The sequence below is a fragment of the Prionailurus bengalensis genome, chromosome D4 (assembly GCF_016509475.1).
Source record: "Prionailurus bengalensis isolate Pbe53 chromosome D4, Fcat_Pben_1.1_paternal_pri, whole genome shotgun sequence".
NCBI classification, from domain to species: Eukaryota; Metazoa; Chordata; class Mammalia; order Carnivora; family Felidae; genus Prionailurus; species Prionailurus bengalensis.
The window spans coordinates 70038451-70065219 of NC_057359.1; the positions used below are offsets into that span (position 1 = coordinate 70038451).

At 38.9% G+C, this 26769-nt stretch overlaps 1 protein-coding gene across 3 annotated transcripts in view; it reads right to left on the minus strand.

The window, feature by feature from the left end:
• Nucleotides 1-26769, minus strand: part of TMEM245 (transmembrane protein 245) — a 101279-nt gene that overhangs the window by 64024 nt on the left and 10486 nt on the right. The window contains exons 2-7 of one of the 3 annotated variants that reach the window (XM_043567192.1): nucleotides 26185-26302; nucleotides 24357-24458; nucleotides 11438-11554; nucleotides 8701-8919; nucleotides 6117-6286; nucleotides 3156-3179 (exon numbers count right to left, since the gene is read on the minus strand). In XM_043567192.1, the coding sequence (XP_043423127.1) occupies nucleotides 3156-3179; nucleotides 6117-6286; nucleotides 8701-8919; nucleotides 11438-11554; nucleotides 24357-24458; nucleotides 26185-26302 (750 nt within the window). The remainder of the gene's footprint in view (nucleotides 1-3155; nucleotides 3180-6116; nucleotides 6287-8700; nucleotides 8920-11437; nucleotides 11555-24356; nucleotides 24459-26184; nucleotides 26303-26769) is intronic. The other 2 variants (XM_043567193.1, XM_043567194.1) reach the window with 2 other exon arrangements.

Below are 26769 nucleotides of genomic sequence, written 5' to 3' on the forward strand. Positions count from 1 at the left end.
GCTAGTGCTAGGATTCCTCCCTGTCGTTCCCAAGCCTGGCAGTGCATGGCACATGGTAAAAGCTCAAATATAGATTTAAAGAGCCAAGCATAAACAATTTCAGAATTAAGACCAGAATTGTATTCACAAATAACAATTTCTGAAAATAACTTCGGAGTCCCAATTTTTTAAAAAAATGTCTATTCTGAAATATGTTTTAATGTAAATGATGCTTTATTTAGAAAGTATATCTAAATTTGTATCTGGGTATTTCTAACATAAAACATGAGATATTCACAAACAAATTACGTATATCAGCATTACAAAATCAAACTTTATGTTTTTAAACCAGGGTAGAATTTTCCTATCACAAGCCATTTACCTAAGGGTTGGAAAAAATCCACACTAAGAGTCATCTAAATGAAAATTTATATTGCAAAGGTAACAGTGAGGGTTAGATGTTTCATTCAAAATTTAAAATAAATAACACCATATAAGATGCTCAATACGTTAAGCTAAAAAAGACAGGGTGGGGAGAAGTGTCTATTCATATTATGGCCAGTTAAAATAAGGTTAAAAAAAAAACAGGATAAAAAGGGAGAGAGGTAAAAAGAGAGACAGGGAGAGAGGAGTGGGAAAGAGACAGAGAAAGTATTAAAAAGTAAAGGGAGATTAAAAAAAAAAAGTCAAAATGGGAGGAAAAAAATGTGTGGCTAGGGGGTGTTGGTGCATAGAATGAAGGACCAATAAAAAGGAAACAATAAAGTGGACAGAAAACTCAGATGGAGGAAAAGAACCCCTGGAGTGAATGGACCAAAACTCTCAAGGAAACAGCAACTCAGACACAGAAAGAGAAACGTGGGCAAAAGATGGTATGGAGAAGAGGACGGAGGAGAGAATCCCTAAAGAAATGCCAGAGGCACTGTCCCAGGAGGCAGAACTGGTCCTGGGCTCAGCTTTGGGCAGTGTCCACAGCACCTGTTATCACTGCCACCAGCTGTCATTACTGCCTACCCAATGAAATCACTCAGTCCCTGATATCTCCTCAGTCTTCCACATTCTGAGAAATTATTTTCGTTTTTAAATTTATTTTCTTAAAGGGGAAGAGGAGTCATCTTAAAATGACATTCTGAGTGTTTCAAGTGTGAATAAAGGGAACGCTCTTTTTTTTTTTTTTTTTTTAATTTAGAGATGTCAGTAAATGTACGGTTATACTCCAAGACTCTGAAAATTCCAAACTAGCTTTATTTATGTAGCAAGCCTATTAAGAAAGTATCGTTCCACTGCTGAGTTTTCCTATTTCATTATTCTGGGCCTGTAGGCTTTTATTTCACTTGGTTTTTTTAACCAAATTCTGGTTGAGGTTTAGTGCAAATAATCAATACTACAAAATAAAACAAGCCCTGGGAAATAGGTTGTGTTTCAACTAACCATAGATGTGTTCTCTCTCACCCTCACTTCTCTTGAATTCGTTTCCTAATTCACCCAACTTGAACTTGAAATACCAAATACCCAGTGCTTCAAATTTTCTGGCCGTGGATGTATTGTAATAAAACACACATCAACTTACTTATGTGCTTTCCTCAAACATATAGCCTCAGAACTTAAAGCACTTACTCCTGCTCAACACCAATGTTTTATTTATGCTACACCACATCATCAAAGAAAAGGAAAACGTCACGTGATCTCTTAGGAACCTTTTATAACTGAAGTCACCACTAGTTAGACTTCTAAATTAGGTAATCTAATTCATGTAGTCACCAAAGGTCAAATCAAATTGAATCTAATGATTTTAACTCTACTTCCTCTCATCCCTTGAGGACAATTTAATTTCAATATACACAAGTTGGAGAAGTGTTTAAAACCACCTACTTTGCTCAGAATGAGAAAGTGGACTTCCATTTGCAGCACTATGATTTGCCAAGGATTTAACTCATTTAATCATATTAGTTTTGCAGGGAATGGAGGTATAGACAGCAGCATATATGTTGGGGGGTGGTTTATAAGTGTATTTATTTATTTTACACACTGTTTATTACACACGTTTAGGCATTGTCAAGTCTCCCCTTTCTTCTACAACTGAAAGAATGAAATCCTGGGGCACCTGAGCGGCTCAGTCGCTTAAGCGTCCAACTCTTGATCTCGGATCAGGTCATGATCTCAGGATTTGTGAGTTCAAGCCCCGCATCGCGCTCTGTGCTGAAAGCAGAGTCTGCTTGGGATCCTCTGCTTGGAATTCTTTCTTTTCTTTTCTTTTCTTTTCTTTTTTCTTTCTTTCTTTCTTTCTTTCTCTCTCTCTCTCTCTCTCTCTCTCTCTCTCTTTCTCTCCCCCCCTCCTTCCCTCCCCCCTCACTCTAATAAACATTAAAAAAAAAAATTTAAAAAGAAGGAAATCCTAATCTCTACACTCAAAAATGTCACCTTGATCTACTTCCAACAAGTACATCTTTTTTTAAGACCTGTTTTAATATTTCCAGTTAAAATTTTAGGGTCTTATCGTGTTTAAACACAATACGCATAAATGTCATCTCTTGCTATCTGTCCCAGAGATTTGATGAATTTAAGTCTAGAACTACTACATGTGGACGTGTCAGAGGTACAGCATTAATTTATCTAGATTAGCCTTTATCAAAGTTATTAAAAATGTAACCTATTCCATGCAAATCATGTGAAGCATTTACCATACATACAATCTCATACCTTGGGAAATACATGAAATTAGATGTCACAGGCCACGACCACAATCTTTTTTAAGTTAAAAATGAGATTCTGGAATACTAGTTATATTAAAAAAAAAAAAAAAGACACTATATAAAATTACCAGCCAAGTGAATCAAATATTTTCACACATCAAAGAAGAATAGAGTTATCAGGCTGGGCCGCATTACAGAGCCGAAAAGGAATGGCAATCACTTACAGTGGACAAAAGGACTACAAGACAGAACTTCTTACACACACCAAGGCAAGGAGACAGCATCCATGTATCCTAAAATAAATAGCTTTGGGTGTTTAGCAAACCGTACTGTGACAGTATTAATGCTTTACGACCTTCCATAGCTTATTAATTTGAACTTTTAGAAGCATAAACTAAGTTTGACATATGGACAGAAACAGAATGAGAATAGAGATAAAGGGGGAATTCAGTAGTAAAAACCAACATCCATGTGTTCATTTACCTTCTTATTTAGCCAGTGCCAGAGCTTGAGGACAGGGGGTAAGGTAAGAAAGAAAAGATAAGAACAGTGGAATATCATTAGAGAATGCAATAATAGTATGAAAAGAAAAGAAAGTCACCAAGAATATGAGGAGGAAATAATCCCAGACCAAAAACAAACAAAAAAGAGAAAACAAAAAACTAGAAAAATAACTGTAATGCATTAACAAAGCTTTAAAATCAAGTGAATAAAACATTCCTTTAAGATATACAATGACAGAAATAAACACAAGCTTTGTTGGCAATTCAACATTAAAAATACATAAAATAACCTGAATGCTTGTAAGCTTAAACAGTCACACCAAATTCCAAAGATCACAGGAATGATTAAGATTCTTTCACATATCATGCACCAAAAGGATTTTTAGTCTCTGTATAAATTAATTCACGTTCATATACTATGTGTTCACTGAACTTTTAGCTTTATAGTATTAATTATTTCATCTTTTTTAAACAGTAAAACATTCCAGGGCTCATCTAGAACAGTGAACACCTGGCCATCTAAGATTCTGTTAATATTGGGTCTATTTCCTTCCATCTCAATTACTTAAGCACATATCTTTCTACTTTCTGTAACATCCTTTCTTTCACCTAACAGTCACCTCATCTAAACCTCACAATATTTAGCACTATAATAACTAATGCTAGTTGGTGAACACAGGATCTAAAAATCACTAAACACAGGATTTACGGCATTATTAGTGATCCAGAAAGTACAAAGGCTAAAAAGCATAATTTCATCAGAGTAAATGTAAATGCTGTTTGCAGAGTTTTGACTAAAAGTACACTCGATGCATGTTTAAAAACATACTTCAGACAATCTCCTATAGAGGAATATTTTTAAAAACACTGTACGATCAATTAAAATTTAACAGAAATATGAAAGAGATTTATTCCCCAAAGCAGCAGCCCATGTATATTATTATACTAAATAAAACATAATTATGGTATCAGTTATAATTAAACAAATATTCAGTTTTGATAGCCATTTGGTAGGTTTTATTATACAAAACCACAAATCCTAGTTTGATTCATTTTACTGTCTCCCTTCCTTTGTAAGATGAACAAACTGACATACAAATTTGAATAAAAAATGACAAGTTTTCACAAGGCTACTCCATAGAAAGTACTTTTGATGCCCCTGGAACCTCAGTTGACACAATTGTAGAGTTTTCTTGAGTAAAGGGTTCCAAATACAAGTACCTGGGGTTCTGAAAACAAGATTTAGTGTCTATCCCTTCTGATAGTGCTAAGGCTTTCAAAAATTATCTGAAATAGGAGTCATCCTCTTTAAACAGTTTGAAGGACTGTATCTGTGCTAGTAAGACAAAGCTTCACCCCGATACCAGGAAGATGTGATCAATATGTTAAAATCTGTGAGAAGTCTTTGAGTCTTTCTTATTTAAAAAGTTGAAAAAAGAAACAAATAGGCAAATCACAAAAGTAAAATATTAATAGCCAATAAGCTACCTCATTTTTATTTTTTAAAATTTCAAATTAAAACACTGAAATCCTTCTTTTTCTGAAATAAAAAGGACTTTTTGTTACATTATAATATCTAGTATTGGCAAGAGCTCAGGAAATGGGCATTCTCATAGGTTACGCTGGTGGGAATTAGAACTGGCAAACTTTCTGGAAGACAGAAAGGCAATACAATATGTAAGGAAACCTATCCCCCTGCATCTCTGTTGACCCAGGAGACTTTACTACGGGTTTAAAAGATTTATTTCCTTCCACCTCACATGAACTCCAGTTACCATTCTCATCCCTATCTATGCTGGTTTCACCTAACAGTATTTCTCAACCCGAAGTTATGGATGGACCCGCTCAAAGATTTCCGAGCCTCTGTGAGGAAGTCCAACTCACATGGCACAGCACCCACGAAGGCCTCAATTCTGTCTCACCCGACTCTCCAGCCTCACCTCTTCGCATATTCCAGCCATGACTGTTTCCTTGGTGTTCCCTAAGAAGTCATGCTGTGGCCATCTCGACCTGTGCACTGCTCCATCCACCTGTTCTTCTTGCCCTGTCAACCTAATAAACCCCTACTTGCGCTTCAAAATCTGCTATGGCATCACCTCTTCTGCAAAACCTCCCTTCTCCCACTACCTCACCAACAGTGAGTCCTTTCTCGATCAGTATGACCACTGTATCCTGTACATGCGTTCCCCCCTCACACACACACACACACACACACACACACACACACACACACACATTACAACCACAGCTATCACTTACACAAAGCTTACTGTATACCGGGCGCTGATCTAGGAACTCACTTAACCCTCACAGCCATTCCATGAGGTGCATTCTATTGTATTTATTGTATCGATAAGGAAACCAAGGCACAGAAAGGTTAAGAAACTCATTCAAGGTCACGTCACATAGCTAGTGAGTAGAATAACCGGGATCTGAAACCAGTGTGGAATCAGGGTCCATGCTCTCAACCACTGCCTCCGAATTTTAATGGATTGCTGTCTCTCCACTAAACAGGGCTGCTGCACCCAGTTTTCTGTGATTCACTAGATTTTCCTGAGGACTTATTAGCACATTATTTGACCTGTGGGAATTACCCCAGAAATACTCACTGCACTGAGGAGGCATTACCTGGCAATATAATTTTAGGCAAGTCACTTAGTCGCTCTAAATTTCAATTTGGTCCTTATAAAATGAGGGAGTTGAACAAGGTGTTCTAGAACATCCTTTTCTCCCACTTTTAAGAGGGAAAACTACTTACATAATACTTAAACTAAATCTATCCTATACTCACATAAGGTGTAATTCTAAACTTTAAATCTCATCACAGATTTAGATGTTAAATGTGTTATCAACAATCCCAGTATGAACACCAAATACCAGGAAATGGAATATGTGTATTATAAACTCCATCAAAACAGCCCAAGGTCTTAAAATACAATACCTTGCTATCAACTTTTAACAAGAATTTTCCAAGCCCAATAACCGGCCATGGTGCGAGAGCCTCCTGCCGCTCCTTGAGGAAGTGCTCAGCCACCTGCCACCACACGCGGCAGCGTTTCGCCAGGAAGTCCACGACTCCAAAGTGAATGACAAGCTTTTTGAGGATCCAGACTATAACGAAGAAAAGCATACAAAGCCACAATCAGAACATGAGAAAGGTCCTTTCTCATACAAAGAACATACAAAGTCAGAACATGAGAAGGTCCTTTAATTTCACGTGACCTTTCAAAAAACAGTGAAGCTAATATTAAATAAAGACCAATTAAGGGGGAAAAAAGGCAAGGGGGAGAGATAAAAGTTCATGGTATTCCAAACAGACAGAATTAGGGATGATAACTTTTCCTACAAGCCCCATCTGCCCATACATTACCTTCGTGGTGAAATCTGAATCCTTGAAGGAGCCATGGATTCTTTCATAGCCCGTATAAACATAAAACACTGATCGTGAAGATTTAGGGGACTACAATCTTGGCCCCTCGCCCCTCACCCTTCTTGGGTAAAGAATACTAACCCCTGACATGTCCTAACTTCCTTAGCTATTATCACTGCTCTTGCCAAATGTGATTCTTTTCCTTGGATGTTTAATGTTTAGTGACCCGAAGGGTAGAAGGTATTCCATTCGCATCATGATTTTACACCAGTGCGCTGTACTCCGATTTCTCTACCTGATGCTGCTCTGTACATCTGCATCTCTTAGCAGAGTGGGCTTAAGCAGGGCTGTTACAAGTGGCCCCCAGGCTGTGCACTGCACAACTTCTGCACAGACCACTCACAGAGCACAGTATGAAGGTACCCCTCCACTCTGGGCAGCAAGGGGGCCCTGCAAGCAGACGTTAAGCTTCCTGTTAAAAGCCAACTAAGAAAGTGGTGGGGCCAGAAGGAAGAGCTACTCGTCTGTGGGGGGGCAGGGGCCTTGAAGTCTGGACTCTGGATAATTGATCTCAACTACTATAATTTCCCTAACTCCAGAGATTTCTGTGTCCTTAGCCCTGGCCTTGCAATCTAATGATTCACAGTTTACTCTTTTGAACCATGAGCTCAGTGTTGCATACCAGTTCAACAACTTCATCATTAACATTTTTAAATCTCTAAAGAAGACCTAGGAAAGCTCCTAGGGCTCTAGAATAAGCCCAGAGTAATTATAGGCTGTGGAAAATGTTCTGGGGGCCACCTGCTTACAGCCTACTCTCTCAAGGACATGTCAAATTCCTATAATGGCCTGAAGGTTAAGAAATGACTGGAACAAATGGAACTCCTACTAACAAATTTTAAAGAAAAGGGGTTCCAACAGCACCTGATACCATTTGGCAGCATAAAATAAATCATCTGGCAAAACCAAAAAAGTATAGAGCAATCCAGAAGAGCAATTTAAACGATTTCACTAAGCTTTTCTATGAATTCCTTAACAGAAACCATGGCTGTAGTACATACCCTGTGGCTTGCTTAATGACAACTGTGTCTTACTCCAACTGCCAAACAGAAGTTCTGTTTGAGGATGCAAGAAGCAGAAACAAACTTCAACCTCTTATATTCTATGTTCCCTAAGGAAAGGCACTAAATAGTGTTCTGGTCATAACAAATCTTTAATAAAAGGGGTGGGGGGGGGGCAGTGCCTGGGTGGCTCAGTCAGTTAAGCATCTGACTCTTGGTTTTGGCTCAGGTCATGATCTCACACTTCGTGGGTTCAAGCCCCGCATCAGCCTCCCCATTGATAGCACACAGTCTGCTTGGGATTCTCTCTCTCCCTTTCTCTCTGCCCCTCCCCTGCTTGCAACTCTCTCTCAAAATAAATAAATAAACTTTAAAAAAAATAAAATAAAATAAAAAATAAAATTTTAAAAACTGTCCAAGTTAATGAGAATAATAAGTTTTAAAAGTAATGATCTAGAAGGCAAATGGTCCAATGAGTTTAGATTTTTAAACTGTGGTGGAAAACAGGCTTCCAAAAATCAAATTTTGTTTAAATCAATAGTGAAAAACTTTGATAAAGGATAAAGAACTAATCAAATGTAGGAGATATCTGGATGTCAGGTTCCTAAGCATCAATTCAGGACTTAATAAACTTGGCCAAGCTTCTGACTGTGGTAAGAGGTAAGCCCAAACAATCAAGAAGGTACGAAATAAACAAACTCTTCAGTAATGCACCTGAGTCACTTACTTTTCCAGTCTTAGAAGACGCCTTTAAATATACAATCGTTTTAGTTTTAAAAGAGGGTAGCATTATCTCAAACACTAAAATCCAAAAGTTAGGGGCGCCTGGATAGCTCAGTTGGTTGAGCGTCCGACTTCACCTCAGGTCATGATCTCACGGTCGGTGAGTTCCAGCCCCACATTGGGCTCGCTGCTGTCAGCACAGAGCCTGCTTGGGAGCCTCCGTCCCCTTCTCTCTGCCCCTCCCCCACTCACTCACTCTCTCAAAAATAAATAAACGTTTACAAAAATAAAAATAAGATAAATAAATGAAATAAAATCCCAAAGTTAAAGAAAAAACGTCTTCGGAGACAAGACCCTAAGTGAGCAACTACCTGCCACAGGCACCGGCAGCAACTGTACAATCCACAGGTTCAACCAGAGCTGGACACCAACGATGGCCCACACGAGTGACACGAAGTAGATGTCACTGGTTTTCTTCTTCCTGAGAAATGTTCCCATTTCAGCCCTCTGTCTACCCAGAGTAGGGGAGGGGGAAGAAGGTGAAGGAGATGAGGACAGTGGTGCGGGCGGTTCTCCTGTGTCCATGGTTTCTGAGGAGGAGGAAGAAAGTTACCACCATATTAGTCCACATTAGTTGACAGTCCCACGGAGCAACTTGCTACTCTGTTTCAAGCCTGCAAATGGACTCTGATAGTATGATCACACTGGGTTAAAGAAGAAAAAGAATCTGGACGTGCCTGCATGTGCACTGAAAAGTGTGTGCAGAGTTACACTACTGACCGTATTTAAATCTAGGGAAATTAAGTTTGTTAGGGGGTGGGGCTGGGGCTGGGGAATTTTTTACTCTTTATACACTTCACGCTGTTCAAGATTTAATGTCATCTATTTCATGTATTCATCTATGAATCATTTAAATGCAAAACTAAGGAAAAACATGACAAAATAGCTAAGAATTATAATTAGCCCATGGAAACTACTTCAACTGTATAAAGCAACAAATATTAACATACCGAAGTCCTACATTTAAAAACTTGTCTTTTAACATAATTTTATTAGATCTATAATATTTCTGATGCAACATGGCTTTTCAGTGTCATTCGACTAAAATGGAGCCAACTGCTCTTACAAGAAGAACCCAGGGCTTTGAAACATGTCTTTCTCTCAGAATGAGGAATAAAACAGTGACAGATTGCTGGGGGTGAGGATTCAAGTAATGGTGATCACACTGAATTATTTCACATAAGGCACTGTTTTCTAACAAAACAACTACTAAGTTACATTTTACTATAGGGTTATATTTTTCTATTTCCTAGTTTTACCAAAATATACCACATGCCTCAGAAATCATAGAACTCTTAAAGCAATATTACTCAGTATATGCCATGATGATGGAAACTATAAAGACCCTACAACTTGCATTTTGCCTTCCATAAAAAAAAGTTAATGACAAAAGTAGACTGTTTGGAGCACCTAGATGGCTCAGTTGGTTAAGCGTTGGACTCCTGATTTGGTCATGATCATGAGATCATGAGTTTGAGCCCCACATTGGGCCTAGGCTGATGGCACAGAGCCTACTTAGGATTCTCTCTCCCCCTCTCTCTCGGTGTCCCTCCCCCACATGCTCATGTGCACTCTCTTAAAATAATAAACATTAAAAAAGTAGATATTTCATAAAGTCTAGGAAATAGAGGAAAGAAACAAGAACACTCATAACCCCAACCGCCTATTTGTCCCAGTCTTTACATAGTTGTATGTAGTTATACCACATTCCACTTACCCTTTCACACTTTCTTCCTTCAGTTGAATGTCACTTCTAGGAGAGCTAAGACCTTGTCTGTCTTGTTCTCCCTCTGCTGAACAGCACATAGGATAGTACCTGATGCTCACTAAATAGTGGACACTCACTAAATAATACTCAAAGACAGCCTTCCCTGTGATTTCATAAAGTTCATAAGAAACTACATAGTAGCACTCTGATGGTTATATCATAATCTCCTTAGTGTTTATAATGTTCAATGTTTATCTGTGAGTAAACTGTTACTACTGATATACTAGCATCGTGGTAAGTCAGCCCATCTTATCAGAGGTAACATTCTATCCTGAGGTTTGGGGCTAAAGCCCAAGCTAGTTATAATACGCTTCTGTTTGACTTTGCTCTTTGAGAATCTTTCTAATTTGGAAACTTCATGCTGGTAAGTGTGGTAGATACTCAGAAGAATAATAAGTCCCTAACCAAAATATTATCCCCTCTTCATTTTGAAAACATAACTCAATGTGCAATAAATATATGTTTTCCTGCTACCCCAAATGCTTTTTTCTTAGCTGATCTCTCCTTTTAAGACTTTTCTGAAGTCCGTTCTTCAGGAAGAGCTCACCAAAAATATTCCTTAACTCCAAAGCCCCTGGCACTAATAAACTTCTTGGCACAGAGATGGCCTTTTACATTTCTGAACTCTGTGGGAGTACAGTATGACTTTAAAGCTGATATAAATCTACCAGCTGATCTTGCAGGAGCATGGTATCCAGAATAAGCAGACAGGTTGGTTTCAGGGGAAACAGTCAATGTATTAACAGCACAAGACACGCAAAGCAAACTTTGAGAAGCAAGAAATGCCAGAGAAATGGGAGAACTGTAAGACAGAAAATAAAAACCAAAAGAAAAAGTTGGATCAACAACAAAAGCAATGTAAAGAGTTAGAACAAAACCAGAACAACGGAGAATGGATGGCTACAGAAGAAATGGAAAATAAGGACAGGATTAAGTGCAGAAAATAATGGAAAACGTAGAAGAGGCACAGAGAAAAAGGAAATAATATGAAGGGAAAGTGAGAAGGAATAACAAAAGAAAAATTAAAAGAAAAGCATTTTTCTTAAAAAAAGGGAAGAGATGAAGATTCAAGAAAAGAAACAAAAAAGGTAAATAATTAAAAGCATGAAAAAAGGGATACGTGAGAACAAAGATGAGAGGAGGAAAAAGTACAAAAATAGAAATCAGAGGAAAATGAAGGACTAGTAAATAGCATTCTGTGATGCTCATGTCCTTAAGTTTATACTTTATGTGTATATGTCAATTTCCAGAATTGTATTTGAAAACATCCCTTCAGTCACCTGCAGGCTGGTCGGAGGGCTGGTCATCGGCACTTGATTCATACCCTGTGATGGAGATGGCCAAGGTTGCCAGAGTAGAAGCTGCCATGGAGATAACCTGCCCTGGTAACTCCGCTCCTGTAAAACAAGCACGTGTTTGCAAAACTTTCTAAAACCAAGTGGGAAATAACTGCTACACACTGAAACATAGTACTAAATTTTCAAAAGCAATACAACAAAATGGTTATTATTGACCCACTGGACCAGGGGTTCTTCACCAAGGGAGAATGCTTTAGAATCAACAGGAAAGTCTGCTAAACATTTGGTTCCTGGACTCTGCTTATCAGTCACTGGTGCATGCAGCAGAGAGTGGATATATAAACGTGGAGTCCCGCTCTCTTACTTTTTAACTTCACAATCTGAATGCACATTGGAAAACACTGCCACACCAAGTCTGTGAGCTTCCCGAATGCAGACTGTGACTGTCTTACTCTCTTTTGTATCACTAGCTCCTAATACGGTATGAAACAGCCAACACTCAGTGCTCTTGATAATAGCATTCCATGAATGCATAGGCAAACGCCTGGGTACTATGCAAAATCATATAGCTCTATAAAGTACATAATTCAATACAGGCAAAATCCACCACTGAAAATCTAAAATAATCTTATTACTCTGTTTCATTTTATATGTTCCCATGTTAAATTCCTAATACATAGTACACCAAGCTTAATCATTTGCACTAAAGTCAAATAAAACATTTACTGGCCAATGAGGTCTGTCAACTGTCAGTCTTTAATCTACTATGGCAAACAACAGATGAGCTCATACAATACCAGGTTCTAGCATGTTCTCCTCCTCCTAGAGACTAGAAAGCTTAAAGATTGTATTTCTTAGACTCCCTTGCAGCTAAGGTCCCACGTGAAATGCAGTTTCCACCAATGAGGCACACCTATCAAGACCCAGAAGACCAAAGTGAGACTCACTGGAATTTGGACGCTCTCAAGTCAAACAGTCATGAAGGCATATGGTTTTTCTGTCAAAACTTAGCAGAGTTCTAAAAGCAATGCTACCTGATCTTAACTTTGCGGCAGGTAGCAGCAGCCATGGGACTTCTACTCAAATAGTCCTTTGGTGTCACTGAGCACTTCTCCTGTTTGCAATGCTTCTGCCTGTGACACATCTAAGTTTGTTTAACTGTCTGGTCTTCCCCGAAATTCTATATGTAAAAATTCTATGTGCTAATCAACACCTCTTTCCATTTAGACTAGCTAGTGCAGATTCTGTTGTCTACAACTAAGAATACTAACACTCACCAAATCATACACCCACACTCACGGAGATGGGACCTTACTTTGGGTAGGTCAATACACAGTGTGACAGCACAGAATTCTGCCAAGCCAGTGAAAACAGCCATGGCCATTCAGAAAACTCCAAATGAGCTCCACCTACTTAGCAAATCCCAGGCTGGCCATCTCCCAGAGACAAGTAGGCCAGGCCCTAAGATGGCTCTTTGGTGGACTGAACCATGAGGATCAAGAGCATTCGTCTTACTAAACCAAACCCTATCCTTCTCTAATAAATGCCTCTGTGATCTGACAAGAGGTTTATCTTCAGACGATCCAAGAGCAAGTCAAACTCCTGATCTAGGAAGAGAACAAGATATCTGGATTGGGACTTATTCCCCTGGCCTAAGGATCTAAATTGTTTCTTAGATACCAAGAAGGGAACAAAGAGGGAAAGACAGCATCTTTCATGTCTTACACATTCTCACTATTCACTGAATTGGATGCTGAGAATAAAGACACAGACCCTGCCCCTGTGGAGCCTGGTGGAAGAGACACATAGGGATTGAAGATCCACATGGAAAAAAAAAATTCTTACCACAGTTGGGGATAATTTGTTAATTCACCTTAAAAAAAAAAAGCACACAAATGTGAATGTACACAAACTATAATGACTGCTGTAAAGGAAACACACTAGCTATTTTATGAACTCCTAGTGGAAGAAATCTTAGTCTGGAAAATCAGGAACATCTTCTCTTTAAGAAATAAAAATAATGATATACAAAGGATGAGAAGGAATTGATCAAAGGAATGTAAATACTATTTGGGGCAGAAGAAGTGAGTAGGAAGGCCACTGAGTGAAGACACTGGCATGTTAAAGACAGTGTAAGAAGGTCAGTGTGTCTGGAACACAGACAGCTAGTGGGAAAGTGGTATTGAGTAAATAAGGCTGGACGTGTTGAGCCAGATGATCCAAGTCATAGAAGACCATAGTAAGTACTTTAGTCTTTATTCTAAAAGGTGTAGGAAAGTGCTGAGGAGTTTTAAACAGGAAATGATCATGTTTTTACTGAAATTTAATTGAGATACTTACAGCTTTACATGCAGTTATAAGAAATAATAGAGACCCTCTGTACCCTTTATCCAGTTTCCCCCAATGGTAACATCTTGCAAAACTGTAGTACAATATCACAGTAAAGATATCGGCATGGATACAAGATACAGAACAGTGTCATCAATGCAAGGATCTCTCATGTTGCCCTTTCATAACCACACCCACCTTCCCAGTCCATAAATAAATGATCAGCTTTGAAATATGAAAAGAATCATTTTTGCTGTTTGGTCAAGAGCAGATTGGGAGGGACCAAGAGCGGGTACAGGGAGAGAAGTTACTGCAACACTGCAGGCAAGACATGATGACAGCATGCTCTGCAGCAGTTTAAAGGGGAGATGTTGGAAAAGTGGCTGCATTTAAGACATGGAGTGGTCAAAGTGGACCAGACTTGATGATGAACCCATAAAGGTAACGAAGGAGATGACGTGTCAAAGATAATAACCCCCAAGTTTCCAGATAATGGTTAGATAGATAACCATAGGGAAATACCATGTCAACAACCAGGGAGGTGAAATGGAGGAAAATTTTGGACATTTTAGGTATATTTTTTAGAATTCTAGATAGAAGTTTCAAAAATAAACTGATTACACCAGAGACAAGTCAGGATTTAGCTTCTTGTGCAGCTAGGAGAGAATTCTCAGGCTCCACTCAAGAGCAAAGAAGGGAATACATGATTAATAGCCTGGGACAGCAGAGTACAGAAAGAAAAGAAAAATGCTTCCAGTAAAATTTTAAAAAGCGAAGTTTTCTTTCTTATATAAGATTAAAGACTACTCTGGAAAACAGTATGGAGGTTCCTCAAACAATTAAAAACAGAACAACCCTATGACCCAGCAATTGCACTACAAGGTATTTATCCAAGGGATACAGGTATGCTGTTTCAAAGAGGCACATGCACCCCAGTGTTTATAGCAGCACTATCAACAATAGCCAAAGTATGGAAAGAGCCCAAATGTCCATCGATGGATGAATGGATAAAGATGTGGTACATATATACAATGGAGTATTACTCGACAATCAAAAAGAATGAAATCTTGCCATTTGCAACTACGTGGATGGAACTAGAGAGTATTATGCTAAGTGAAATTAGTCAAAGAAAGACAAATATCACACGACTTCACTCATATGAGGACTTTAAGACACAGATGAACATAAGGGAAGGGAAGCAAAAGTAATATAAAAACAAGGAGGGCGACAAAACATAAGAGACTAAACATAGAGAACAGAGGGTTACTGGAGGGATTGTGGGAGGGGGGGCTGGGCTAAATGGGTAAGGGGTTTACTGTTGAAAAAAAAAAAAATTAAAGACTAGTCAAGGGTCCTAAATTACTAAGCCTACCTCTTCACAAGTTATTTAATGAAGTAGTGAGTCATCTTTGAGAGAGCCTGAAAAATAAGTCCTTTGTTTTAAGTAGCTCCAAAGTAACAATTTTAGAGATCCTCCAAAGTAACAATTTTATAGATCCTCAAATATGGATTCTCAGTTTGGCTGTAGTTTGACTTACATTTCTAAACCCCCGCTAAGTCCTCATTCACTAAACAGGTGACTAGGCTACATGCTAAGAGACTGAGACCCAACCTCAGTCTAATATTTAGTCTGCCAGTTATGATTCAGTATAAAAGCTAATGTAAAGACAAGTGTAGCATATTTGGGGAGCACAGAAGATGGCAACCTAATCCATGCTTGGGAGGTCAGGGAAGGATCTCCAAAGATGCTACTTAACAGGAATGGTAAAAGATGCCACCCTTTAAATCCATTTAAATATGTTAGTCACTGGGTGGTTCAGATGGTTAAGTGTCTGACTCTTAATTTCAGCTCAGGTCATAATCTTACAGTTCATGGGTTCAAGCCCCACATCAGGCTCTGCACTGACAGTGAGGAGCCTGCTTGAGATTCTCTCTCTCTCCCTCTCTCTCTGCCCCACTCATGCTCTCTCTCTCTCGTGTGCGCTCTCTCTCTCTCTCTCAAAAATAAACAAACATTTAAAAAAAGTATGTTAGCCATATTAAAACAAAACAGAACCAGTCTATCTTGGAGGGGAAAAAGAGGCTTATGTCTTAGAGGGCAACAGGAGAAAAATTTTTCAGAAAGACAAAAAAGCAAGTGTAAAAGCACAAAGGCAAGAAAAAAACACCATGTGCTGTTCAGAGAACTCTTAAGAAGTCTGATAAGGCCAGGACATAAGGTACAATGAGAAGAGCGGAGAGATACCAGGATGCAGAGGGAGAACGGAGGGTCTCATGTTTACTCTGCACAGAGGCAGCACGATCAGTACAACTCAGTGTCTGGGAGCACAGGTGAGGACACAAGACTGCTCACATTCAAATCCCAGATCTACTCCTTACTAGCTAGATGACCATTGGCGAGTTACTTAAAATCCAGGTGCCTCAGTCTCCTCATGTACGAAATGGGGCTTCTCTAAATTCTGATTTCATATGAGAATTAAGTGAAACAGTACATATGAAATATTCAGAACAATACCTGGTATGCAAGACTCACTCAGTAAATGTTAGCTATCATCACCACCTATTTCAAAGCCTTTGGCTTTGGCACAATAAACTGTAAGCATAAGCCACTAACACTTGTGCAGTATTTGTCTGTGCCTCTCATCCCCTTTCTACTTCATATTATAGCCATTTCCCTAAATGTCTTATGCTCCTAGCACACATCTTCAGATATTTATGCAAAGTATCTTACCTACAGTAGGCACTGAAAGACTTGAGGAAAAGTTAAGGCCAATAAATTAAACCCTCACACCTTAAAGACCCTGTCTCCAACTTGCTGATATCACTAAAACAATGGAGTAAATATTCAGTGAACCATAGTTAAACCAAGGAAAACTATGCAGCATTATCCTAGTTAATACACAAACTAATTTGGCAAATTTTTAGAGGGCCTGAAACTTGACAAAGGAATGAAGGGAGTAGCAAGCAGGAAAAATCCAAAAAGCGTATTTGAAAATTATTGATGTAAGATTTGGCAACTGCTCTTACTTATCAAACAGGCACTTCAATGACTTCTGTCTTAGTGATATCCTCCTGAGCTTCAAAAACCCCAAGGGTTCTGGCAGAAATGATAAACCAAATGCAAGAATGCCAGGACTGAGAATCTAGGCAGAGTCATGGTATTGGAAAAAATCCCAGCTAAAAATAGGCATACAGACAAGGGAACATAATCTTGGGACCGAAGAACTGTAACCTAAAAAAGGAAAGAACATCCAAGGTTTCAAGTGTCCATCTACCCAGGGACAGGGCCAGCATCAAGGGGAGGCCCAAATAACAGGGATCTACACAAGTCCAAACAAGCAGGCCACCAACAGCCTAGCACTAGGGGACAGAAACTCACGGTCTGGCACAGTAGAAACAGATCACATGTCCTGACAGATTAACAGATCTGTTAATACGGCTAACTCAACAATAGGCAGAATAACGTTTTCAATAAACAGAGGATAATTTGTTTTGAAAACGCTCTAAATAAGGAGATACTCAATCTACTTAGTTCTCTTTCACAGTGACAGTGGCAGTTGCCAGAAATACATCCAGTGATGCCTACTGGAAAGAGGCTGTGCATACCAAGTAAAATCTCCCTAGCACGTAAAGCTCCCTTTGAAGAAGGCTTCTGTTTCCGTTGCTAATGTGGAAAATACACCTCCCTCTCAGTGGCTTCTAGCATCACTTCATTATGCTACTGGTCAGTAGCAAGGGCTTGGATATGGACCAGTCAAAGTTTCCCTAGGCCTGTTTGACTGTGTCAGATAGGGCAGTAGCAGATGAGCAGTAAGAAGTTTACTTTGTTCCTTTTCTTTTTCCAATTTAGCCTCAACTGAACCAAACTTGTTCACTCATGTTGCATGCTATTGCAAAATGATGAAGGCAACCACCAAGACTTCCCTGCCAAGGCATTTCTGATTTTTTTATAAACAATCACCAGTGTTGGGAGGAACAGATCCAGCTGTACTTGCTCATGCTTCTCAGACTGTGGGTCCAGCGTATTAAAGATACACCTGATGCTTGTTTGCCTAGCTTTGGAAAAAGCACTTCTTAGTGTAAATTTACTCAGAGTAAATGGCTGAGTCTATGTTTCTTCATCTGTAAAATAAGTAGAAGTACGAATCCCACTGATTACTAAGAAAATTAAGAGGGATGCCTGGGTGGCTCAGTCGGTTAAGCGTCCAACTCTTGATTTCTGCTCAGGTCACGATCTCGCGGTTCGTGGGTTCAAGCCCCACATCAGGCTCCATGCTGACAGCGCAGAGCCTGCTTGGGATTTTCTCTCTTCCTCTCTCTCTACCCCTCCCCTGTTTGCGCACACACGTGTGCTCTCTCTCAAAATAAGTAAAAAGAAAACTTAGAAAAAGAAAATTAAATAAGAGCATGTTTAAAGAGCTTGGCAGGGCCTCGCCCATGTTGCTATTATTAACAATAAAGCAAGGCCAAGGGCACTCACACTGAAGCTGGATTCCAGGTTTCTACCAAGTGAGACATCTAGGATCCAGGAAGCAGAGTAGCTAGTCCCTGCACTTGTGGGAGGCAAACAAGGCCCATGCGTAAGACAGAGGAGCTCAGTCAGTTGAGCGTCGGACTTTGGCTCAGGTCATGATCTCAGTTTGTGAGTTCGAGTGCCACATCAGTCTCACTGCTGTCAGCGCAGAGCCCACTTAAGATCCTCTGTCCCCCTCTCTCTCTACCCTCCCCACTCAGGCTGGCTCTCAAAAATAAAACGTTACAAAAAAAAAAAAAAAAGACTAAGAACCATAAAACTACTACTGAGTACAAGAGGGATCAGCAGTCACTACACCTTTTCTGGATGACTGATGCTTGTTCAAACAGCCTGGTGAAGGGAAAGAGCACCGGAGTCCTTGACCCTAAGCTTTCATTCTTAGCTCCACCGGTCACCTGTGTGACTGTGGTTAAGTGATTACTTAACCTCTAGAATTAAAGGTCTTCATCAGTAAAATGGACATATCTACTTTACAAGGGTCTTTTTTTGGAGGGGTGGCAGGGAGAGGAGGAGTGTTTGTGGATTAAAAAAGTACATTTTAAAACACAGTTGACACTTAATATTTTTTCCATACATTATCTTGATGTTCCAGAAAATACCAAGTAAGAGCTCCCAAGGCCTATGAGAAAATCACTGAGGAAGGCCCCTGCGCTCAGAAAGTACAGCTGAAACTCCACAATGATCCACAAGAAGACTCTACCAGATCTAGGAACTAAACAAACTTCATGCTTTGAAATCTGAGCAAATCCAAAGTATTAATTGTGTGAATCCAGTGAATCATAGGTCATAAAAGCTTCTACAACAGTGAGATTCAAAGCTCAAAAGACACAGAGAAAGATGCCTACATAGGTGCCTAGGAACAAGTACAAGTCGTACAACAGGACGATGGAAGTGATCAGTGAGGAATAAATGCACGTACCGCCCTGGTGGAGCACTAAAGCATTCCTGTACCTAACTATAGTACAGTGACATCTACAGGAGGGAACTGGCTGTAATAAAAGGGAAAGGTTGTCTTAATTTGGATTAGATGTTTTGAGTTCTGATGCCTAAAAGAAACAAGGTTCTAGGGGCAAGAGGAAAAACAAATACTCAAATTAAGAGAAAAAAATGTTTAAAAGATTTATTTTATGATGAAGATTACCTAGACTAGCAGTCTATAAAAAGGATTCTAGATCAAGAATAATCTGTGCTCGCTTCGGCAGCACATATACTAAAAAAAGAATAATCTATTCTGGGGGTGTCTGGGTGGCTCAGTGGTTAAGTATCCGACTTTTGGTTTCGGCTCAGGTCATGATCTCACAGTTTCCAGAGTTTGAGCCCCATGTCGGGCTCTGTACTGATAGCATGGAGCCTGCTTGGGATTCTCTTTCTCTCTGCCCCTCCCCTGCTTGCATGCATCTCTCTCAAAATAAATAAACTTTAAAAAATTAAAAAAGAAATGAATATTCAGAAATTGGCTAGAATAAAAGTAAACAAAACAAGAAAACCCAACATTTATAAATCTGCTTTCAACATATGTTCTGTGTCCCTGTGATTTCCTTCCTTGTTAACAGTCTAGAATACAAATACCAGAAATCTGCTGGGCATGCCAGCACATCCCCATGCTGGGTTTATGGTTGATAATAATAATCAAACATGGCCTTCTTTTTCCCACAGCTCAAAACTTGGTCTTAGAACCCTGTCTGCATGGCTCCCTGAGCTGCCTTCACCAGCTGATGAGAATTTACACCTAAGAGAAAACCTATTTGAAACCACTGCTTTAACCTAGATTATTCATAACTTACAACGAAGTACTTACTTGGCCCTGTACAAAAGCAGTCAAAAGGAGAAAACTGTCCTTAAGAAGTGAAAAATAGAACTCCATAAGATCCAGCAATTCCACTTGAGTGTATTTATCCAAAGAAAACAGAAACACTAACTGGAAAAGATCTATATGACCCCATGTTCATTACAGCATTACTTAAAATCCTCAAGATATGGAAACAACCTAAGTGTCCATCAGTGGATGAATGGATAAAGAAAATGTGGTATAAGTACAGAATGGAATATTACTCAGCCAAAGAAAGAAAGAAAGAAAGAAAGAAAGAAAGAAAAGAAAAGAAAAGAAAAGAAAAGAAAAGAAATCAAATCTTAGATGGACTTCAAGGGCATTATGCTAAGCTAAATAAGTCAGACAAAGAAAGACAAATACCGTATGATCTCACTTATATGTGGAAATGTTACACACACACACACACACACACACACACACAAGCTCGGTGGCCAGAGTTGGGAGAAGGAAATAGGAAAAATGGGTCAAGGGAGTCAAAAGGTATATGCTTTGTTATAAGTCACAGAGATGTAATACACAGCATGGTGTCTAGAGCTAATAATGCTGTATTGCATATTTGAGAGTTGCTAAGAATAGATCTTAAAAGTTCTCATCACAAGAAAAAAAAAACTTTTTTGTAACTACACAAGGTGATGGATGTTAACTAGATTATTATAATCACTTCACAATGTACTATTCAAACATTGAATCATTACGTTGTACACCTGAAATTGATACAATGTTATATGTCAAATACACCTCAAGTAAAAAGGTAAATAAGGATAGAAAGACAAGAAAAGAGAAGAACTGATTTCCAGAAAAACAAAAAAAGGAAACCATCCTGGGGTAAGTGGTGAGGGGTGAGGGATAAGCCAAGCTCTATAAACCATTGCTATTAGCAGAAATGGCAGGGAGGAAGGGAGATAAAGTTACCCAGAGGAACAAGTGGTGAATACCAAGCTTCATACAGTAGTTGTCAAAACAGAAGTATACTTCTACTGGTCTGATATATAACCACAGAGACTAATAGATTGTGACCAGGAAGATTGGGCGAATAAAGAAAACTGGAAAAAAAAACAAAAAAATCTCTATTTTCCACTCTCAGAGAGAGATGGTTTCCAGACAAAAAAACAAAAAACAAAAAAACAAAGAGCAATTTAATTAAACACACACACACAGGGCCTGGGTGGCTCAGTTGGTTGAGCAGTTGACTATTGATTTTGGCCTACATCATGATCCCAGGGTTGTGGAATCAAGCCCCACGTCAGGCTCTGCACACGGAGCATGGAGTCTGCTTGGGATCCTCTCTCTCCCTCCCTCTCTTTCTCTCCCTCCCTCTCTCTCTCTCTCTCTCTCTCTCTCTCTCCCACCCTCCCTCTCCCCCTCTCCCCTGCTTGCACTATCTAAAAATTAAAATTAAAAAAATCTTAAAAAAAGGAAACACACACACAAACTATAAGGTAGCTATACAAATACACAAGGATGCCACAAATAGCCTTGTGATTAGCATAAAATGAAGATGCTAAAAATGTTTTAGAAGTGTATTTGACATAGAAAGGTGCTCATGAAATAAGATTTAAAATACAGATTACAAAATAGAATGTTCACTATAATCCAATTTTCTTGTGTTTTAAATTCTGAAGGCATAAAAGTCTTAAGGCATTGGTAAACATTTAGATGCATAATGGGATTTTGAGTAATTTTTATTTTCTTCTTTTTGTTTCTCTGTAGTATTCTCTAATTTAACTATACAAAATGATATTTAAGAAATTAATTTTTTTCTTTTAACAATCTGCTGCAATTAATTAGTAATTTGCTTTTTCTTGATGTATAACCATCAGAAAGAAGTAACATCAGTTGCTGTAGAAACCATGTGCTGCTCAGATTTACCTCTCCAGCCATAGCTGTTTCCACGTGGATGGATAAGGAGAAGTCCAGTCTGATCGATGATGTGCAGACCATTAATATCCGGCCACCCTATGCTCCATCTTACAGCTCATTAGAAACCACTATCTTTAGAGGCACCTGGGTGGCTCAGTCGGTTGGGCGTCTGACTTCGGCTCAGGTCATGATCTCACAGTCTGTGAATTCGAGCCCCACATCAGGCTCTGAGCTACAGAGCCTGGAGCCTGCTTCAGATTCTGTCTCCCTCTCTCTCTGTCCCTCCCCCTCTCGCATTCTGTCTCTCTCTCAAAAATAAAATAAAAACATGGGAATGCAAGCTGGTGCAGCCACTCTGGAAAACAGTATAGAGGTTCCTCAAAAAACTAAAACTAGAACTACCCTATGACCCAGCAATTGCACTACTAGGCATTTATCCAAGGGATACAGGTATGCTGTTTCTAAGGGACACATGCACCCCCATGTTTATAGCAGCACTACCAACAATAGCCAAAGTATGGAAAGAGCCCAAATATCCATCGATGGATGAATGGATAAAGAAGATGTATATATATACAATGGAGTATTACTTGGCAGTCAAAAAGAATGAAATCTTACCATTTGCAGCTACGTGGATGGAACTGGAGAGTATTATGGTAAGTGAAATTAGTCAGAGAAAGACAAAAATCATATGACTTCCCTCATATGAGGACTTTAAAAGACAAAACAGATGAACATAAGGGAAGGGAAACAAAAAATAATATAAAAACAGGGAAGGGGACAAAACAGAAGAGACTCATAAATATGAAGAACAAATAGAGGGTTACTGGAGGGGGTGTGGGAGAGGGGATGGGCTAAATGGGTAAGGGGCACTAAGGAATCTACTCCTGAAATCATCGTTGCACTATATGCTAACTAATTTGGATGTAAATTTTAAAAAATTCAAAATTAAATTTAAAAAAATTATAAAATAAATAAAATAAAATAAAGTAAAAACATTAAAAGAAAAAAAAGAAACCTGTATCTTTAACAAACTGTTTTTGGATATAAATCACTTGCAACCATAGTATTTCAAAAATAATCTTTAAAAGAAAATGATGTATTCAACATTGTACTGGAAGTTCCAGCCAGAGCAATGAAGCAAAAAAGGAAACAAAACAAAACAAAACAAAACAGCACCTAAATTAGAAAGAAATAAAAGTATCTTTATTCACAGATGATTCTCTTACATATGCACAATCCTAAAGTAACCACAAAAAATTATTAAAGCTTATGAATAAATTCAACAAAGTTACAAGACACAAGATCAACAGGACACAAGATCAAACACTCATGATCTTGGATTTGGCAACGGTTTCTTTTAGACAGAACACCCACCAAAGCACAAGCAACAGAAAAACTGGAAAACTCACAAATATGTGGAAATTAAATGGTAGAATTCTCATTAAACACTGTGTCAAAGAAGAAATCAAAAAGGAAATCAAAGAGTATCTTGACCCAAAGAAAACAGAAACACAACAAATGATATTTATGGGACGGAAAAACAGTTCTAAGAGGACAGTTTAGAGTGATAAATGCCGACATTAAGAAAAAAGATCTCAGGGCGTCTGGGTGGCACCGTCGGTTAAGCGTCCGACTCTTTATCTCCACTCAGGTCATGATCTCGGCGTTCATGAGTTCAAGCCCCACGCTGGGCTGTGTGCTGATGGTGCAGAGTCTGCCTGGGATTCTGTCTCTTCTTCTCTCCGACCCTCCCCCACTTGTGATCTCTCTTTCAAAATAAATAAACTTAAGACTTTTTTAAACAAAAAAGATTTCAAATAAATGACCTAACTTTATAGTTAGCTGTGAGTACAGGGTTTCCTCTTGGGGTGATGAAAAGATCTTGAAACTAGACGGAAGTAACGGTTACATAACATTGTGAATGTACTAAATGCCACCTTAAAAAAGTTAATGGTTAATTTTATGTTATATGAATTATACCTTTAAAAATGCAAAAAAAAAAAATTTTTTTTAAAGGCAGGGGAAAGGAAGTGGGGCACTGTCTTAAAACCTAAAATATTTTAGGGGCTCCTGGGTGGCTCAGTCGGTTAAGTGTCTGACCCGATCTCAGCTCAGGTCTTGATCTTAGAATTCAAGCCACATGTTGGGCTCCATGCTACATGTGAAGCCTACTTTAAAAACAAAAAACAAAAACCTAAAATATTATAAACAAGTTTATTTTCTATTCAGAAAATACAGATTTTTAAACAGATGTTAAGCAGTTTCATCTTTGCATGTTTTTAAAATAAAGCTACTTTCTCAAACACTTCTTAAGAGTAATATTAATAGAATGTTCCATTTCTTACCAGAAGACTCTTTTCCATTTTGTTTTTCATAGAGGGTGCCCACAGACATCAGGAAAACAATAACCAGGAATACTGGAATTCTCCATGAGCCCGCCAAGGATGCTGAAAATTATCAAGAGTTAACATTTTTAGTTGAAAACCTAGCACACATCTTTAAAAGAATTAGTAAACTGACATAACAATTTGCCATAGAGGACGTTAACAAAATTGTTTCACAGGGAATTTTTTTTTTTTTTAAAGGCCCTAAGAGAGATGAAGCCTCAATTCAGGGTTTGTCTCAGTTAAAACTAGCTCTGCTGAGGCCCCTCGTCTAAAATCGGGTATGTGCCAGGGGAGCGTGGGTGGCTCAGTTGGTTGACCATCCAACTTCGGCTCAGGTCATGATCTCATGGTTCGGGAGTTTGAGCCCCGCATTGGGCTCTGTGCTGAGAGCTCACAGCCTGGACCCTGCTTCGGATTCTGCGTCTCCCTCTCTCTCTGCCTCTCCCTTGTTTGTGCTCTCTCTCAAAAATAAACACTAAAAATATTAAAAAAAAAAAAAATACAATTGGGTATGTGCCAGCCTCCCCTTAACGGGCTCATATGACCTGAGGAATCAAGTCCATTCTAATGCACACCTAGGATTTAAGACCATCCTGAACTCAAACCTTCCATTTAACCTCAAAATTACCTGCATCAGTTACAGAACCTAAACTCATGGAGCCTGATTTCATTTCCTGAAAATACCACTGGGTGTGAACTCCATCTCTCAAGAGAGGGTGAAATGGCCCAGAACAGCACGGCAAAAAGCTTCAATGTATCCTCAGTTTAAAAGGCAAAAACGCTAACAAGCGCCAAGGACCAGGAACCTACCCACAGGCATTTGCGTTTCCCTGAGTAAATCTAGAGCTTCCTGAACTGCTGCCTCCTCCTCTGCCTTCCCCAAATTCAAAATGAGTCACATCGGACATTAGGGGATCTTGCTAATATACTCCTCTAGGATTCCAAATCAGCAAAGCTAGAAAGCAATGCTTTGTTCCACATCAGTCTCTAAGCAAAGAAAGACTTTCAATCAGCTCTGGTGTTTTATTTTTAACTGTAAGTAGCTCTAAAAACTACTTTAAGTAGGCTAACTACTGCTCTAGGTTACTGAATTTTTTTTAAATTAGAACCTAATGTTCCCTAAGTCTTAACTTGGAGATAAGAGTCCCTGAAAAAAATCACTCTATAACATCCTAGCAGCCATTCAGCTAACAGTAAAGAGTCCCAAATACCAGGAAACTCATTCTTTTGAGCAGCTGACACTAATCGTCTTTACGTTGAACAGATTTGTCTCCCTGAAGCTACTCCTTGCTCTGACGTCTCTCCCCCATAGGTAGAGAAATCTGTTTAAACCATTCTTTCACAGGACAGTCCTTCAAATAGGCTTCCATATTTTATTTTCTCCTTCCCTCCTCTTCCTCCCCACTCGTGTAGCCCAGTCCCCTTCTCTTACCCGGCGTAAATACGTCTGGTTCCTGTAACTGTCTCTCACATACTTAACTGCTTATCTATATCCTCCTGAAGTATGACACTCATAAATGGCCATGACACTGTAAGTGTGCTTTACTTTTTAAGGTATATTTATTTTTAAAGGACCTTTTGAAAATGAACATTCAACATAATCAAAAGATAGACATGTTACAACATCTTTATCAAAGACTAAAGAAAGATTAAAGCAGAACATTTTCTAAAGATTATTTTAAAGAATGTTAAATGCAACATACAACACTACAAAAAAATTCACTTCAATTCAAACAATCACCCTCTGCTGATCTTAAGCTAGACTTTCTTAGAGAAAAGGACCCACCTAAATGAAAAAGCAATATAATCCAGACAGGAATTGAAACTGCTCTCAAGTAGCGTTCAGTGCTTGCATTCCACTTGAATGAGACAGCCAACACATAGCCAACTACCAGTGTCCAGATCTTAAATAAATGAAATACAGACACAGTTGTTAATATATACACATGAAAATAAACATACATTCGTACAAAATCTGCAAACATCTATACAGCATGAGAGCTGTGGATATAACACAGATAAGATGAAGGTGGTGGTGTTAAATGACATGTGTATAGATCTTCTTCTGTTTAAACGAATCAAGTTTTGAAATAAACAAGCATTTGAAATCCAGCATATATGGTTATATTATTTCAATAGTCTTGGGGCTCAGTTGGTGCAGCATGTGACTCTTGGTCCCGGATTGCAAGTCCCAGCCCCATATTGGGTGTAGAGATTACTTAAAAATAAAATCTTAAGGGCACTGGGTGGCTCTGCCAGTTAAGCATCCAACTTCAGCTCAGGTCATGATCTCATGGTGAGTTCAAGCTCCACATCTGGCTCTCTGCTGTCAGAACAGAGCCTGCTTCGGATCCTCTGCCCCCCACCCCCA